The 18,161-nt window shown below is 57.1% G+C and overlaps 1 protein-coding gene across 3 annotated transcripts in view; it reads right to left on the bottom strand.

The window, feature by feature from the left end:
• LOC141073086 (uncharacterized) overlaps positions 1 to 15,112 on the bottom strand; it is a 64,681-nt gene extending 49,569 nt beyond the window's left edge. The window contains exons 1-3 of one of the 3 annotated variants that reach the window (XM_073560415.1): positions 14,923 to 15,061; positions 12,987 to 13,133; positions 12,489 to 12,668 (exon numbers count right to left, since the gene is read on the bottom strand). In XM_073560415.1, coding sequence (XP_073416516.1) covers positions 12,489 to 12,668; positions 12,987 to 13,064 — 258 coding nt within the window. In that variant the 5' untranslated portion in view covers positions 13,065 to 13,133; positions 14,923 to 15,061. Of the gene's footprint in view, positions 1 to 12,488; positions 12,669 to 12,986; positions 13,134 to 14,922 lie in introns of all 3 variants that reach the window. The other 2 variants (XM_073560416.1, XM_073560417.1) reach the window with 2 other exon arrangements.
• Between the last annotated feature and the right edge of the window lie 3,049 nt (positions 15,113 to 18,161).

The raw sequence follows: 18,161 nt of genomic DNA, 5'->3' as shown, positions 1-18,161 counted from the left end.
ATAATGTCCCAGCAGTCACCTCTCCTCTCATCACTCAGAATCCTCCAGTGCCGTCCTGTATAATGTCCCAGCAGTCACCTCTCCTCTCATCACCCAGAATCCTCCAGTGCCGTCCTGTATAATGTCCCAGCATTCTCCTCTCCGCTCATCACCCAGAATCCTCCAGTGCCATCCTGTATAATGTCCCAGCAGTCACCTCTCCTCTCATCACTCAGAATCCTCCAGTGCCGTCCTGTATAATGTCCCAGCAGTCACCTCTCCTCTCATCACCCAGAATCCTCCAGTGCCGTCCTGTATAATGTCCCAGCATTCTCCTCTCCGCTCATCACCCAGAATCCTCCAGTGCCGTCCTGTATAATGTCCCAGCAGTCTCCTCTCCTCTCATCACCCAGAATCCTCCAGTGCCGTCCTGTATAATGTCCCAGCAGTCACCTCTCCGCTCATCACCCAGAATCCTCCAGTGCCGTCCTGTATAATGTCCCAGCAGTCACCTCTCCGCTCATCACCCAGAATCCTCCAGTGCCGTCCTGTATAATGTCCCAGCAGTCACCTCTCCTCTCATCACTCAGAATCCTCCAGTGCCGTCCTGTATAATGTCCCAGCATTCTCCTCTCCGCTCATCACTCAGAATCCTCCAGTGCCGTCCTGTATAATGTCCCAGCAATCACCTCTCCGCTCATCACCCAGAATCCTCCAGTGCCGTCCTGTATAATGTCCCAGCAGTCACCTCTCCTCTCATCACTCAGAATCCTCCAGTGCCGTCCTGTATAATGTCCCAGCATTCTCCTCTCCGCTCATCACCCAGAATCCTCCAGTTCCGTCCTGTATAATGTCCCAGCAGTCACCTCTCCGCTCATCACCCAGAATCCTCCAGTGCTGTCCTGTATAATGTCACAGCAGTCACCTCTCCGCTCATCACCCAGAATCCTCCAGTGCTGTCCTGTATAATGTCACAGCAGTCACCTCTCCGCTCATCACCCAGAATCCTCCAGTGCCATCCTGTATAATGTCCCAGCAGTCACCTCTCCGCTCATCACCCAAAATCCTCCAGTGCCGTCCTGTATAATGTCCCAGCAGTCACCTCTCCGCTCACTCAGAAACCTCCAGTGCCGTCCTGTATAATGTCCCAGCAGTCACCTCTCCGCTCATCACCCAGAATCCTCTAGTGCTGTCCTGTATAATGTCCCAGCAGTCACCTCTCCGCTCATCACCCAGAATCCTCCAGTGCTGTCCTGTATAATGTCCCAGCAGTCACCTCTCCGCTCATCACTCAGAATCCTCTAGTGCCGTCCTGTATAATGTCCCAGCAGTCACCTCTCCTCTCATCACTCAGAATCCTCCAGTGCCGTCCTGTATAATGTCCCAGCAGTCACCTCTCCGCTCATCACCCAGAATCCTCCAGTGCCGTCCTGTATAATGTCCCAGCAGTCACCTCTCCGCTCATCACTCAGAATCCTCTAGTGCCGTCCTGTATAATGTCCCAGCATTCTCCTCTCCGCTCATCACCCAGAATCCTCCAGTGCCGTCCTGTATAATGTCCCAGCAGTCACCTCTCCTCTCATCACCCAGAATCCTCCAGTGCCGTCCTGTATAATGTCCAAGCAGTCTCCTCTCCGCTCATCACCCAGAATCCTCCAGTGCCGTCCTGTATAATGTCCCAGCAGTCACCTCTCCTCTCATCACCCAGAATCCTCTAGTGCCGTCCTGTATAATGTCCCAGCATTCTCCTCTCCGCTCATCACCCAGAATCCTCCAGTGCCGTCCTGTATAATGTCCCAGCAGTCACCTCTCCGCTCATCACCCAGAATCCTCCAGTGCCGTCCTGTATAATGTCCCAGCATTCTCCTCTCCGCTCATCACCCAGAATCCTCCAGTGCCGTCCTGTATAATGTCCCAGCAGTCACCTCTCCTCTCATCACTCAGAATCCTCCAGTGCCGTCCTGTATAATGTCCCAGCAGTCACCTCTCCGCTCATCACCCAGAATCCTCCAGTGCCGTCCTGTATAATGTCCAAGCAGTCTCCTCTCCCCTCATCACTCAGAATCCTCCAGTGTCGTCCTGTATAATGTCCCAGCAGTCACCTCTCCTCTCATCACCCAGAATCCTCCAGTGCCGTCCTGTATAATGTCCAAGCAGTCTCCTCTCCGCTCATCACCCAGAATCCTCCAGTGCCGTCCTGTATAATGTCCCAGCAGTCACCTCTCCTCTCATCACCCAGAATCCTCCAGTGCCGTCCCGTATAATGTCCCAGCATTCTCCTCTCCGCTCATCACCCAGAATCCTCCAGTGCCGTCCTGTATAATGTCCCAGCATTCTCCTCTCCGCTCATCACCCAGAATCCTCCAGTGCCGTCCTGTATAATGTCCCAGCAGTCTCCTCTCCGCTCATCACCCAGAATCCTCCAGTTCCGTCCTGTATAATGTCCCAGCAGTCACCTCTCCGCTCATCACCCAGAATCCTCCAGTTCCGTCCTGTATAATGTCCCAGCAGTCACCTCTCCGCTCATCACCCAGAATCCTCCAGTGCCGTCCTGTATAATGTCACAGCAGTCACCTCTCCGCTCATCACCCAGAATCCTCCAGTGCCATCCTGTATAATGTCCCAGCATTCTCCTCTCCGCTCATCACCCAGAATCCTCCAGTGCCGTCCTGTATAATGTCCCAGCAGTCACCTCTCCGCTCACTCAGAATCCTCCAGTGCCGTCCTGTATAATGTCCCAGCAGTCACCTCTCCGCTCATCACCCAGAATCCTCCAGTGCCGTCCTGTATAATGTCCCAGCAGTCACCTCTCCGCTCATCACCCAGAATCCTCCAGTGCCGTCCTGTATAATGTCCCAGCAGTCACCTCTCCGCTCATCACCCAGAATCCTCCAGTGCCGTCCTGTATAATGTCCCAGCAGTCACCTCTCCGCTCATCACCCAGAATCCTCCAGTGCCGTCCTGTATAATGTCCCAGCAGTCACCTCTCCGCTCATCACCCAGAATCCTCCAGTGCCGTCCTGTTAAATGTCCCAGCAGTCATCTCTCCGGTCATCACCCACAATCCTCCAGTGCGTCCTGTATAATGTCCCAGCAGTCACCTCTCCGCTCATCACCCAGAATCCTCCAGTGCCATCCTGTATAATGTCCCAGCAGTCACCTCTCCGCTCATCACCCAGAATCCTCCAGTGCCGTCCTGTATAATGTCCCAGCAGTCACCTCTCCTCTCATGACTCAGAATCCTCCAGTACCGTCCTGTATAATGTCCCAGCAGTCTCCTCTCCGCTCATCACCCAGAATCCTCCAGTGCGTCCTGTATAATGTCCCAGCAGTCACCTCTCCGCTCATCACCCAGAATCCTCCAGTGCCGTCCTGTATAATGTCCCAGCAGTCACCTCTCCGCTCATCACCCAGAATCCTCCAGTGCCGTCCTGTATAATGTCCCAGCAGTCACCTCTCCGCTCATCACCCAGAATCCTCCAATGCCGTCCTGTTAAATGTCCCAGCAGTCATCTCTCCGGTCATCACCCACAATCCTCCAGTGCGTCCTGTATAATGTCCCAGCAGTCACCTCTCCGCTCATCACCCAGAATCCTCCAGTGCCGTCCTGTATAATGTCCCAGCATTCACCTCTCCGCTCATCACCCAGAATCCTCCAGTGCCGTCCTGTATAATGTCCCAGCAGTCACCTCTCCTCTCATCACTCAGAATCCTCCAGTACCGTCCTGTATAATGTCCCAGCAGTGTCCTCTCCGCTCATCACCCAGAATCCTCCAGTGCGTCCTGTATAATGTCCCAGCAGTCACCTCTCCGCTCATCACCCAGAATCCTCCAGTGCCGTCCTGTATAATGTCCCAGCAGTCACCTCTCCGCTCATCACCCAGAATCCTCCAGTGCCGTCCTGTATAATGTCCCAGCAGTCACCTCTCCTCTCATCACTCAGAATCCTCCAGTGCCGTCCTGTATAATGTCCCAGCAGTCACCTCTCCGCTCATCACCCAGAATCCTCCAGTGCCGTCCTGTATAATGTCCCAGCAGTCACCTCTCCGCTCATCACCCAGAATCCTCCAGTGCCCTCCTGTATAATGTCCCAGCAGTCACCTCTCCGCTCATCACCCAGAATCCTCCAGTGCCGTCCTGTATAATGTCCCAGCAGTCACCTCTCCGCTCATCACCCAGAATCCTCCAGAGCCGTCCTGTATAATGTCCCAGCAGTCATCTCTCCGCTCATCACCCAGAATCCTCCAGTGCCGTCCTGTATAATGTCCCAGCAGTCACCTCTCCCCTCATCACCCAGAATCCTCCAGTGCCATCCTGTATAATCTCCCAGCAGTCACCTCTCCGCTCATCCCCTAGAATCCTCCAGAGCCGTCCTGTATAATGTCCCAGCAGTCACCTCTCCGCTCATCACCCAGAATCCTCCAGTGCCGTCCTGTATAATGTCCCAGCATTCTCCTCTCCTCTCATCACTCAGAATCCTCCAGTGCGTCCTGTATAATGTCCCAGCATTCTCCTCTCCTCTCATCACCCAGAATCCTCCAGTGCCGTCCTGTATAATGTCCCAGCAGTCACCTCTCCTCTCATCACCCAGAATCCTCCAGTGCCGTCCTGTATAATGTCCCAGCAGTCACCTCTCTGCTCATCACTCAGAATCCTCCAGTGCCGTCCTGTATAATGTCCCAGCATTCTCCTCTCCTCTCATCACTCAGAATCCTCCAGTGCCGTCCTGTATAATGTCCCAGCATTCTCCTCTCCTCTCATCACTCAGAATCCTCCAGTGCCGTCCTGTATAATGTCCCAGCAGTCACCTCTCCTCTCATCACCCAGAATCCTCCAGTGCCGTCCTGTATAATGTCCCAGCAGTCACCTCTCTGCTCATCACTCAGAATCCTCCAGTGCCGTCCTGTATAATGTCCCAGCAGTCACCTCTCCGCTCATCACCCAGAATCCTCCAGTGCCGTCCTGTATAATGTCCCAGCAGTCACCTCTCCGCTCATCACTCAGAATCCTCCAGTGCCGTCCTGTATAATGTCCCAGCAGTCTCCTCTCCTCTCATCACCCAGAATCCTCCAGTGCCGTCCTGTATAATGTCCCAGCAGTCACCTCTCCGCTCATCACCCAGAATCCTCCAGTGCCCTCCTGTATAATGTCCCAGCAGTCTCCTCTCCGCTCATCACCCAGAATCCTCAAGTGCCGTCCTGTATAATGTCCCAGCAGTCTCCTCTCCGCTCATCACTCAGAATCCTCCAGTGCCGTCCTGTATAATGTTCCAGCAGTCTCCTCTCCTCTCATCACCCAGAATCCTCAAGTGCCGTCCTGTATAATGTCCCAGCAGTCACCTCTCCGCTCATCACCCAGAATCCTCAAGTGCCGTCCTGTATAATGTCCCAGCAGTCTCCTCTCCTCTCATCACCCAGAATCCTCCAGTGCCGTCCTGTATAATGTCCCAGCAGTCACCTCTCCGCTCATCACCCAGAATCCTCAAGTGCCGTCCTGTATAATGTCCCAGCAGTCTCCTCTCCGCTCATCACTCAGAATCCTCCAGTGCCGTCCTGTATAATGTTCCAGCAGTCTCCTCTCCTCTCATCACCCAGAATCCTCCAGTGCCGTCCTGTATAATGTCCCAGCATTCTCCTCTCCTCTCATCACCCAGAATCCTCCAGTGCCGTCCTGTATAATGTCCCAGCAGTCACCTCTCCGCTCATCACCCAGAATCCTCCAGTGCCGTCCTGTATAATGTCCCAGCAGTCACCTCTCCGCTCATCACCCAGAATCCTCCAGTGCCGTCCTGTATAATGTCCCAGCAGTCACCTCTCCGCTCATCACCCAGAATCCTCCAGTGCCGTCCTGTATAATGTCCCAGCAGTCACCTCTCCGCTCATCACTCAGAACCCTCCAGTGCCGTCCTGTATAATGTCCCAGCAGTCTCCTCTCCGCTCATCACTCAGAATCCTCCAGTGCCGTCCTGTATAATGTCCCAGCAGTCACCTCTCCGCTCATCACCCAGAATCCTCCAGTGCTGTCCTGTATAATGTCCCAGCAGTCACCTCTCCTCTCATCACTCAGAATCCTCCAGTGCCGTCCTGTATAATGTCCCAGCAGTCACCTCTCCTCTCATCACTCAGAATCCTCCAGTGCCGTCCTGTATAATGTCCCAGCAGTCACCTCTCCTCTCATCACTCAGAATCCTCCAGTGCTGTCCTGTATAATGTCCCAGCAGTCACCTCTCCTCTCATCACTCAGAATCCTCCAGTGCCGTCCTGTATAATGTCCCAGCAGTCACCTCTCCGCTCATCACCCAGAATCCTCCAGTGCTGTCCTGTATAATGTCCCAGCAGTCACCTCTCCTCTCATCACTCAGAATCCTCCAGAGCCCTCCTGTATAATGTCCCAGCAGTCACCTCTCCGCTCATCACCCAGAATCCTCCAGTGCTGTCCTGTATAATGTCCCAGCAGTCACCTCTCCGCTCATCACCCAGAATCCTCCAGTGCCGTCCTGTATAATGTCCCAGCAGTCACCTCTCCTCTCATCACCCAGAATCCTCCAGTGCTGTCCTGTATAATGTCCCAGCAGTCACCTCTCCGCTCATCACCCAGAATCCTCCAGTGCCGTCCTGTATAATGTCCCAGCAGTCACCTCTCCTCTCATCACTCAGAATCCTCCAGTGCCGTCCTGTATAATGTCCCAGCAGTCACCTCTCCGCTCATCACCCAGAATCCTCCAGTGCCGTCCTGTATAATGTCCCAGCAGTCACCTCTCCTCTCATCACTCAGAATCCTCCAGTGCTCTCCTGTATAATGTCCCAGCAGTCACCTCTCCGCTCATCACTCAGAATACTCCAGTGCCATCCTGTATAATGTCCCAGCAGTCACCTCTCCGCTCATCACCCAGAATCCTCCAGTGCCGTCCTGTATAATGTCCCAGCAGTCACCTCTCCTCTCATCACTCAGAATCCTCCAGTGCCGTCCTGTATAATTTCCCAGCAGTCACCTCTCCGCTCATCACCCAGAATCCTCCAGTGCCGTCCTGTATAATGTCCCAGCAGTCACCTCTCCGCTCATCACCTATAATCCTCCAGTGCCGTCCTGTATAATGTCCCAGCAGTCACCTCTCTGCTCATCACCCAGAATCCTCCAGTGCCCTCCTGTATAATGTCCCAGCAGTCACCTCTCCGCTCATCACCCAGAATCCTCCAGTGCCGTCCTGTATAATGTCCCAGCAGTCACCTCTCCGCTCATCACCCAGAATCCTCCAGTGCCGTCCTGTATAATGTCCAAGTAGTCACCTCTCCTCTCATCACCCAGAATCCTCCAGTGCCGTCCTGTATAATGTCCCAGCATTCTCCTCTCCGCTCATCACCAAGAATCCTCCAGTGCCGTCCTGTATAATGTCCCAGCAGTCACCTCTCCGCTCATCACCCAGAATCCTCCAGTGCCGTCCTGTATAATGTCCCAGCAGTCACCTCTCCTCTCATCACACAGAATCCTCCAGTGCTGTCCTGTATAATGTCCCAGCAGTCACCTCTCCTCTCATCACCCAGAATCCTCCAGTGCCGTCCTGTATAATGTCCCAGCAGTCACCTCTCCGCTCATCACCCAGAATCCTCCAGAGCCGTCCTGCATAATGTCCCAGCAGTCACCTCTCCGCTCATCACCCAGAATCCTCCAGTGCCGTCCTGTATAATGTCCCAGCAGTCACCTCTCCGCTCATCACCCAGAATCCTCCAGAGAAGTCCTGTATAATGTCCCAGCAGTCACCTCTCCGCTCATCACCCAGAATCCTCCAGTGCCGTCCTGTATAATGTCCCAGCAGTCACCTCTCCGCTCATCACCCAGAATCCTCCAGTGCCGTCCTGTATAATGTCCCAGCAGTCACCTCTCCTCACCCAGAATCCTCCAGTGCCGTCCTGTATCATGTCCCAGCAGTCACCTCTCCGCTCATCACCCAGAATCCTCCAGTGCCCTCCTGTATAATGTCCCAGCAGTCACCTCTCCTCACCCAGAATCCTCCAGTGCCGTCCTGTATAATGTCCCAGCAGTCACCTCTCCTCACCCAGAATCCTCCAGTGCCGTCCTGTATAATGTCCCAGCAGTCACCTCTCCTCAACTAGAATCCTCCAGTGCCGTCCTGTATCATGTCCCAGCAGTCACCTCTCCGCTCATCACCCAGAATCCTCCAGTGCCGTCCTGTATAATGTCCCAGCAGTCACCTCTCCGCTCATCACCCAGAATCCTCCAGTGCCGTCCTGTATAATGTCCCAGCAGTCACCTCTCCCCTCATCACCCAGAATCCTCCAGTCCCGTCCTGTATAATGTCCCAGCAGTCACCTCTCCGCTCATCACCCAGAATCCTCCAGTGCCGTCCTGTATAATGTCCCAGCAGTCACCTCTCCGCTCATCACTCAGAATCCTCCAGTGCCGTCCTGTATAATGTCCCAGCAGTCACCTCTCCGCTCATCACCCAGAATCCTCCAGTGCCGTCCTGTATAATGTCCCAGCAGTCACCTCTCCTCTCATCACTCAGAATCCTCCAGTGCCGTCCTGTATAATGTCCCAGCAGTCACCTCTCCGCTCATCACCCAGAATCCTCCAGTGCCGTCCTGTATAATGTCCCAGCAGTCACCTCTCCTCTCATCACTCAGAATCCTCCAGTGCCGTCCTGTATAATGTCCCAGCAGTCACCTCTCCGCTCATCACCCAGAATCCTCCAGTGCCCTCCTGTATAATGTCCCAGCAGTCACCTCTCCTCTCATCACTCAGAATCCTCCAGAGCCGTACTGTATAATGTCCCAGCAGTCACCTCTCCTCTCATCACCCAGAATCCTCCAGTGCCGTCCTGTATAATGTCCCAGCAGTCACCTCTCCTCTCATCACTCAGAATCCTCCAGTGCCGTCCTGTATAATTTCCCAGCAGTCACCTCTCCGCTCATCACCCAGAATCCTCCAGTGCCGTCCTGTATAATGTCCCAGCAGTCACCTCTCTGCTCATCACCCAGAATCCTCCAGTGCCGTCCTGTATAATGTCCCAGCAGTCACCTCTCCGCTCATCACCCAGAATCCTCCAGTGCCGTCCTGTATAATGTCCCAGCAGTCACCTCTCTGCTCATCACCCAGAATCCTCCAGTGCCGTCCTGTATAATGTCCCAGCAGTCACCTCTCCGCTCATCACTCAGAATCCTCCAGTGCCGTCCCGTATAATGTCCCAGCAGTCACCTCTCTGCTCATCACCCAGAATCCTCCAGTGCCGTCCTGTATAATGTCCCAGCAGTCACCTCTCTGCTCATCACCTAGAATCCTCCAGTGCCGTCCTGTATAATGTCCCAGCAGTCACCTCTCCGCTCATCACCTAGAATCCTCCAGTGCCGTCCTGTATAATGTCCCAGCAGTCACCTCTCCTCTCATCACCCAGAATCCTCCAGTGCCGTCCTGTATAATGTCCCAGCAGTCACCTCTCTGCTCATCACCCAGAATCCTCCAGTGCCCTCCTGTATAATGTCCCAGCAGTCACCTCTCCGCTCATCACCTAGAATCCTCCAGTGCCGTCCTGTATAATGTCCCAGCAGTCACCTCTCCTCTCATCACCCAGAATCCTCCAGTGCCGTCCTGTATAATGTCCCAGCAGTCACCTCTCTGCTCATCACCCAGAATCCTCCAGTGCCCTCCTGTATAATGTCCCAGCAGTCACCTCTCCGCTCATCACCCAGAATCCTCCAGTGCCGTCCTGTATAATGTCCCAGCAGTCACCTCTCTGCTCATCACCCAGAATCCTCCAGTGCCCTCCTGTATAATGTCCCAGCAGTCACCTCTCCTCTCATCACTCAGAATCCTCCAGTGCCGTCCTGTATAATGTCCCAGCAGTCACCTCTCCGCTCATCACTCAGAACCCTCCAGTGCCGTCCTGTATAATGTCCCAGCAGTCACCTCTCCGCTCATCACCCAGAATCCTCCAGTGCCGTCCTGTATAATGTCCCAGTAGTCACCTCTCCTCTCATCACCCAGAATCCTCCAGTGCCGTCCTGTATAATGTCCCAGCATTCTCCTCTCCGCTCATCACCAAGAATCCTCCAGTGCCGTCCTGTATAATGTCCCAGCAGTCACCTCTCCGCTCATCACCCAGAATCCTCCAGTGCCGTCCTGTATAATGTCCCAGCAGTCACCTCTCCTCTCATCACGCAGAATCCTCCAGTGCTGTCCTGTATAATGTCCCAGCAGTCACCTCTCCTCTCATCACCCAGAATCCTCCAGTGCCGTCCTGTATAATGTCCCAGCAGTCACCTCTCCGCTCATCACCCAGAATCCTCCAGAGCCGTCCTGTATAATGTCCCAGCAGTCACCTCTCCGCTCATCACCCAGAATCCTCCAGAGCCGTCCTGCATAATGTCCCAGCAGTCACCTCTCCGCTCATCACCCAGAATCCTCCAGTGCCGTCCTGTATAATGTCCCAGCAGTCACCTCTCCGCTCATCACCCAGAATCCTCCAGAGAAGTCCTGTATAATGTCCCAGCAGTCACCTCTCCGCTCATCACCCAGAATCCTCCAGTGCCGTCCTGTATAATGTCCCAGCAGTCACCTCTCCGCTCATCACCCAGAATCCTCCAGTGCCGTCCTGTATAATGTCCCAGCAGTCACCTCTCCTCACCCAGAATCCTCCAGTGCCGTCCTGTATCATGACCCAGCAGTCACCTCTCCGCTCATCACCCAGAATCCTCCAGTGCCCTCCTGTATAATGTCCCAGCAGTCACCTCTCCTCACCCAGAATCCTCCAGTGCCGTCCTGTATAATGTCCCAGCAGTCACCTCTCCTCACCCAGAATCCTCCAGTGCCGTCCTGTATAATGTCCCAGCAGTCACCTCTCCTCACCCAGAATCCTCCAGTGCCGTCCTGTATAATGTCCCAGCAGTCACCTCTCCTCAACTAGAATCCTCCAGTGCCGTCCTGTATAATGTTCCAGCAGTCACCTCTCCGCTCATCACCCAGAATCCTCCAGTGCTGTATAATGTCCCAGCAGTCACCTCTCCGCTCATCACCCAGAATCCTCCAGTGCCGTCCTGTATCATGTCCCAGCAGTCACCTCTCCGCTCATCACCCAGAATCCTCCAGTGCCGTCCTGTATAATGTCCCAGCAGTCACCTCTACGCTCATCACCCAGAATCCTCCAGTGCCGTCCTGTATAATGTCCCAGCAGTCACCTCTCCCCTCATCACCCAGAATCCTCCAGTCCCGTCCTGTATAATGTCCCAGCAGTCACCTCTCTGCTCATCACCCAGAATCCTCCAATGCCGTCCTGTATAATGTCCCAGCAGTCACCTCTCCTCACGAGAATCCTCCAGTGCCGTCCTGTATAATGTCCCAGCAGTCACCTCTCCGCTCATCACCCAGAATCCTCCAGTGCCGTCCTGTATAATGTCCCAGCAGTCACCTCTCCGCTCATCACCCAGAATCCTCCAGTGCCGTCCTGTATAATGTCCCAGCAGTCACCTCTCCGCTCATCACCCAGAATCCTCCAGTGCCGTCCTGTATAATGTCCCAGCAGTCACCTCTCCTCTCATCACCCAGAATCCTCCAGTGCCGTCCTGTATAATGTCCCAGCAGTCACCTCTCCTCACCCAGAATCCTCCAGTGCCGTCCTGTATCATGTCCCAGCAGTCACCTCTCCCCTCAACACACAGAATCCTCCAGTGCCGTCCTGTATAATGTCCCAGCAGTCACCTCTCCTCACCCAGAATCCTCCAGTGCCGTCCTGTATCATGTCCCAGCAGTCACCTCTCCGCTCATCACCCAGAATCCTCCAGTGCCGTCCTGTATAATGTCCCAGCAGTCACCTCTCCGCTCATCACCCAGAATCCTCCAGTGCTGTCCTGTATAATGTCCCAGCAGTCACCTCTCCGCTCTTCACCCAGAATCCTCCAGTGCCGTCCTGTATAATGTCCCAGCAGTCACCTCTCCCCTCATCACCCAGAATCCTCCAGTCCCGTCCTGTATAATGTCCCAGCAGTCACCTCTCTGCTCATCACCCAGAATCCTCCAATGCCGTCCTGTATAATGTCCCAGCAGTCACCTCTCCTCACGAGAATCCTCCAGTGCCGTCCTGTATAATGTCCCAGCAGTCACCTCTCCGCTCATCACCCAGAATCCTCCAGTGCCGTCCTGTATAATGTCCCAGCAGTCACCTCTCCGCTCATCACCCAGAATCCTCCATTGCCGTCCTGTATAATGTCCCAGCAGTCACCTCTCCTCACCCAGAATCCTCCTGTGCCGTCCTGTATAATGTCCCAGCAGTCACCTCTCCTCACCCAGAATCCTCCAGTGCCGTCCTGTATAATGTCCCAGCAGTCACCTCTCCGCTCATCACCCAGAATCCTCCAGTGCCGTCCTGTATAATGTCCCAGCAGTCACCTCTCCGCTCATCACCCAGAATCCTCCAGTGCCATCCTGTATAATGTCCCAGCAGTCACCTCTCCGCTCATCACCCAGAATCCTCCAGTCCTGTATAATGTCCCAGCAGTCACCTCTCCGCTCAGCAGCTCGATCATCTTGTTGCTGAGCTCCAGGATCTTCTTGTTCCTCTCATGTATCGGGGAGTGCGGGGGAGGCTCTGTGATGGGGCCCGGGCTCCGCCCTCCTGACTCCTGGAGATGGATGATGGGAGTCACACAGTCCCCCGGTGTCTTCCTCACTATTGTGTAATCCTGTGTATGGAGAGAGACACTTAGGGAGAAGAATTCCTTCCCGACTTCAGATCTGACAATCAGTAGAAATCCCGGGATCAATAACCGTCTCCAGTAATCTGGGGCCATAACCGGGAATATTATTACACTCCGGACAGACATCCCGGCCCCTCTACAGCTCTTATAGGGAATCCCCATGACAACTCCTCCGGGCAGAGAGCTCCACAGAATCCCTGCTCTTACAGTAGAGAATCCTTCTCTCCTATTCTGGATTTCCTCCTCCCGGTGTCGGACTCGTCACATCACACAATAAAGCTGATAGAAATGTAGAGGAGTTACCTCTCCGCTCAACAGGGAGATGATCTCCAGGGCGCAGTGGAATAATCTCCTGGTGGTCTCATTCCTGTCCTCGTCCATCCTCGGGGGTCATTCAGGAGAGGAGGGATGAGCACTGGATCAGCTGGAGGGATCTCGTCCTGCCGGCGTCTTCATGATGGAGGGGAAGATGGAAATCACAGGGGACGAGAGAACGACAATCACTAAATTCTGCCCAAATATAAACATTTATCAGGAAGAATCTGTAGGAAAAGCCAAAAAACTCCACCGTGGCCTCCTCTGCCGATCTGACCGCTCATTATCAGCCTCGTAGGCGGGGGACGGTCACCGTGGTAACTACACCTCCAGCGGGGGGACGGTCACCGTGGCAACTACAGCTCCAGCGGGGGACGGTCACCGTGGTAACTACAGCTCCAGCGGGGGACGGTCACCGTGGTAACTACAGTTCCAGCGGGGGACGGTCACCGGGGTAACTACACCACCAGCGGGGGACGGTCACCGTGGTAACTACACCACCAGCGGGGGACGGTCACCGTGGTAACTACACCACCAGCGGGGGACGGTCACCGTGGTAACTACACCTCCAGCGGGGGGACGGTCACCGTGGTAACTACACCTCCAGCGGGGGGACGGTCACCGTGGTAACTACAGCTCCAGCGGGGGACGGTCACCGTGGTAACTATAGCTCCAGCGGGGGACGGTCACCGTGGTAACTCCAGCGGGGGACGGTCACCGGGGTAACTACAACACCAGCGGGGGACGGTCACCGTGGTAACTACACCGCCAGCGGGGGACGGTCACCGGGGTAACTACACCACCAGCGGGGGACGGTCACCGTGGTAACTACACCACCAGCGGGGGACGGTCACCGTGGTAACTACACCTCCAGCGGGGGACGGTCACCGTGGTAACTACACCTCCAGCGGGGGGACGGTCACCGTGGTAACTACAGCTCCAGCGGGGGACGGTCACCGTGGTAACTACACCACCAGCGGGGGACGGTCACCGTGGTAACTACACCTCCAGCGGGGGACGGTCACCGTGGTAACTACACCTCCAGCGGGGGGACGGTCACCGTGGTAACTACAGCTCCAGCGGGGGACGGTCACCGTGGTAACTACAGCTCCAGCGGGGGACGGTCACCGTGGTAACTACAGCTCCAGCGGGGGACGGTCACCGTGGTAACTCCAGCGGGGGACGGTCACCGGGGTAACTACACCACCAGCGGGGGACGGTCACCGTGGTAACTACACCGCCAGCGGGGGACGGTCACCGTGGTAACTACACCGCCAGCGGGGGACGGTCACCGTGGTAACTACACCTCCAGCGGGGGACGGTCACCGTGGTAACTACACCTCCAGCGGAGGACGGTCACCGTGGCAACTACACCACCAGCGGGGGACGGTCACCGTGGTAACTACACCTCCAGCGGGGGACGATCACCGTGGTAACTACACCTCCAGCGGAGGACGGTCACCGTGGCAACTACACCGCCAGCGGGGGACGGTCACCGTGGTAACTACACCGCCAGCGGGGGACGGTCACCGTGGTAACTACACCTCCAGCGGGGGACGGTCACCGTGGTAACTACACCGCCAGCGGGGGACGGTCACCGTGGCAACTACACCACCAGCGGGGGACGGTCACCGTGGTAACTATACCTCCAGCGGGGGACGGTCACCGTGGTAACTACACTTCCAGCGGAGGACGGTCACCGTGGTAACTACACCTCCAGCGGGGGACGGTCACCGTGGCAACTACACCTCCAGCGGGGGCCGTGAGGTGAGGAGGAGACGCTGCACATCCCCCATACAATGCTGCCCGTCCCCAACACTGAGGAGCCGCAGTCACATGGAGCAGGAGCCTCCACAGGAACAGCTCTGATCTCCCCCCACACTCTCCTCTCACAGATTCACCACAAACCCTCCTGTCATCTCACCGGAATGGCGGGAACCGGAAATCTGCTGCTGGCTGACCCCAGAGAACACGAGCTGCGCACACCCGGGACGGAGCGGCTGCACTGAGCGCGGGAGGACCTGTGGTGACGTCACCGTCATGTGATCAGGGGGGCGGGGCTCAGGAGAGAAGAGGTGAAGGACCTGTGGTGACGTCATCGTCATGTGATCAGGGGGTGGAGCTCAGGAGAAAGGAGGTGAAGGACCTGTGGTGACGTCATCGTCATGTGATCAGGGGGCGGGGCTCAGGAGAGAAGTCGTTATTGACCTCTGGTGACGTCACCTGTGCTCCTCCCCCTCCTCGCAGTGCAGCAGACATTTCCATCTTGTTCTGTCTCCTGTGAGATTCCGGCGGCTCCGGTGTAGGCGGCTCGGCGGTGACTGGAGGAGAATGGAGGAGATTCCGGCGGCTCCGGTGTAGGCGGCTCGGCGGTGACGGGAGGAGAATGGAGGAGATTCCGGCGGCTCCGGTGTAGGCGGCTCGGCGGTGACAGGAGGAGAATGGAGGAGATTCCGGCGGCTCCGGTGTAGACGGCTCGGCGGTGACGGAAGGAGAATGGAGGAGATTCCGGCGGCTCCGGTGTAGACGGCTCGGCGGTGACGGGAAGAGAATGGAGGAGATTCCGGCGGCTCCGGTGTAGACGGCTCGGCGGTGACGGGAGGAGAATGGAGGAGATTCCGGCGGCTCCGGTGTAGACGGCTCGGCGGTGAAGGGAGGAGAATGGAGGAGATTCCGGCGGCTCCGGTGTAGACGGCTCGGCGGTGACGGGAGGAGAATGGAGGAGATTCCGGCGGCTCCGGTGTAGACGGCTCGGCGGTGACGGGAGGAGAATGGAGGAGATTCCGGCGGCTCCGGTGTAGACGGCTCGGCGGTGACGGGAAGAGAATGGAGGAGATTCCGGCGGCTCCGGTGTAGACGGCTCGGCGGTGACGGGAAGAGAATGGAGGAGATTCCGGCGGCTCCGGTGTAGACGGCTCGGCGGTGACGGGAGGAGAATGGAGGAGATTCCGGCGGCTCCGGTGTAGACGGCTCGGCGGTGACGGGAGGAGAATGGAGGAGATTCCGGCGGCTCCGGTGTAGACGGCTCGGCGGTGACGGGAAGAGAATGGAGGAGATTCCGGCGGCTCCGGTGTAGACGGCTCGGCGGTGACGGGAGGAGAATGGAGGAGATTCCGGCAGCTCCGGTGTAGGCGGCTCGGCGGTGACGGGAAGAGAATGGAGGAAATTCCGGCGGCTCCGGTGTAGACGGCTCGGCGGTGACGGGAAGAGAATGGAGGAAATTCCGGCGGCTCCGGTGTAGGCGGCTCGGCGGTGACGGGAGGAGAATGGAGGAGATTCCGGCGGCTCCGATGTAGACGGCTCGGCGGTGACGGGAGGAGAATGGAGGAGATTACGGCGGCTCCGGTGTAGACGGCTCGGCGGTGACGGGAGGAGAATGGAGGAGATTCCGGCGGCTCCGGTGTAGACGGCTCGGCGGTGATAGGAGGAGAATGGAGGAGATTCCGGCGGCTCCGGTGTAGACGGCTCGGCGGTGACGGAAGGAGAATGGAGGAGATTCCGGCGGCTCTGGTGTAGACGGCTCGGCGGTGACGGAAGGAGAATGGAGGAGATTCCGGCGGCTCCGGTGTAGACGGCTCGGCGGTGACGGGAGGAGAATGGAGGAGATTCCGGCGGCTCCGGTGTAGACGGCTCGGCGGTGATGGGAGGAGATTCCGGCAGCTCCGGTGTAGACGGCTCAGCGGTGACGGGAGGAGAATGGAGGAGATTCCGGCGGCTCCGGTGTAGGCGGCTCGGCGGTGATGGGAAGAGAATGGAGTAGATTCCGGCAGCTCCGGTGTAGACGGCTCGGCGGTGACGGAAGGAGAATGGAGGAGATTCCGGCGGCTCCGGTGTAGACGGCTCGGCGGCGACGAGAGGAGAATGGAGGAGATTCTGGCGGCTCCGGTGTAGGCGGCTCGGCGGTGACGGGAGAATGGAGGAGATTCTGGCGGCTCCGGTGTAGGCGGCTCGGCGGTGACGGGAGGAGAACGGAGGAGATTCCGGCAGCTCCGGTGTAGGCGGTGAAGGGAGGAGAACGGAGGAGATTCCGGCGGCTCCGGTGTAGACGGCTCGGCGGTGACGGGAGGATAATGGAGGAGATTCCGGCGGCTCCGGTGTAGGCGGCTCGGCGGTGACGGGAGGAGATTCCGGCGGCTCCGGTGTAGATGGCTCAGCGGTGACGGTAGGAGAATGGAGGAGATTCCGGCGGCTCGGCGGTGACGGAAGGATAATGGAGGAGATTCCGGCGGCTCCGGTGTAGACGGCTCGGCGGTGACGTGAGGAGAATGGAAGAGATTCCGGCAGCTCCGGTGTAGGTGGCTCGGCGGTGACTGGAGGAGAATGGAGGAGATTCCGGCGGCTCCGGTGTAGATGGCTCGGCGGTGACGGAAGGAGAATGGAGGAGATTCCGGCGGCTCCGGTGTAGTCGGCTCGGCGGTGATAGGAGGAGAACGGAGGAGATTCCGGCAGCTCCGGTGTAGACGGCTCGGCGGTGACGGGAGGAGAATGGAGGAGATTCCGGCGGCTCTGGTGTAGACGGCTCGGCGGTGACGGAAGGAGAATGGAGGAGATTCCGGCAGCTCTGGTGTAGACGGCTCGGCGGTGACGGGAGGAGAATGGAGGAGATTCCGGCGGCTCCAGTGTAGGCGGCTCGGCGGTGACGGGAGGAGAATGGAGGAGATACTGGCAGCTCCGGTGTAGACGGCTCGGCGGTGACGGGAGGAGAATGGAGGAGATTTCGGCGGCTCTGTTGTAGACGGCTCGGCGGTGACGGGAGGAGAATGGAGGAGATTCCGGCAGCTCTGGTGTAGACGGCTCGGCGGTGACGGGAGGACAATAGAGGAGATTCCGGCGGCTCCGGTGTAGACGGCTCTCGCGGTGACGGGAGGAGATCGGAGGAGATTCCGGCGGCCCCGGTGTAGACGGCTCGGCGGTGACGGGAGGAGATTGGAGGAGATTCCGGCGGCTCCGGTGTAGACGGCTCGGCGGTGACGGGAGGAGAATGGAGGAGATTCCGGCGGCTCCGGTGTAGACGGCTCGGCGGTGACGGGAGGAAAATGAAGGAGATTCCGGCGGCTCCTCTGTAGACGGCTCGGCGGTGACGGGAGGAGAATGGAGGAGATTCCGGCGGCTCCGGTGTAGACGGCTCGGCGGTGATGGGAGGAGATTCCGGCGGCTCCGGTG

This window comes from Dendrobates tinctorius, unplaced genomic scaffold (genome assembly GCF_039654945.1).
Source record: "Dendrobates tinctorius isolate UK_male_01 unplaced genomic scaffold, ASM3965494v1 ptg000296l, whole genome shotgun sequence".
In the NCBI taxonomy this organism is placed as follows: domain Eukaryota; kingdom Metazoa; phylum Chordata; class Amphibia; order Anura; family Dendrobatidae; genus Dendrobates; species Dendrobates tinctorius.
This window is presented reverse-complemented; position numbering and strand designations above follow the sequence as displayed.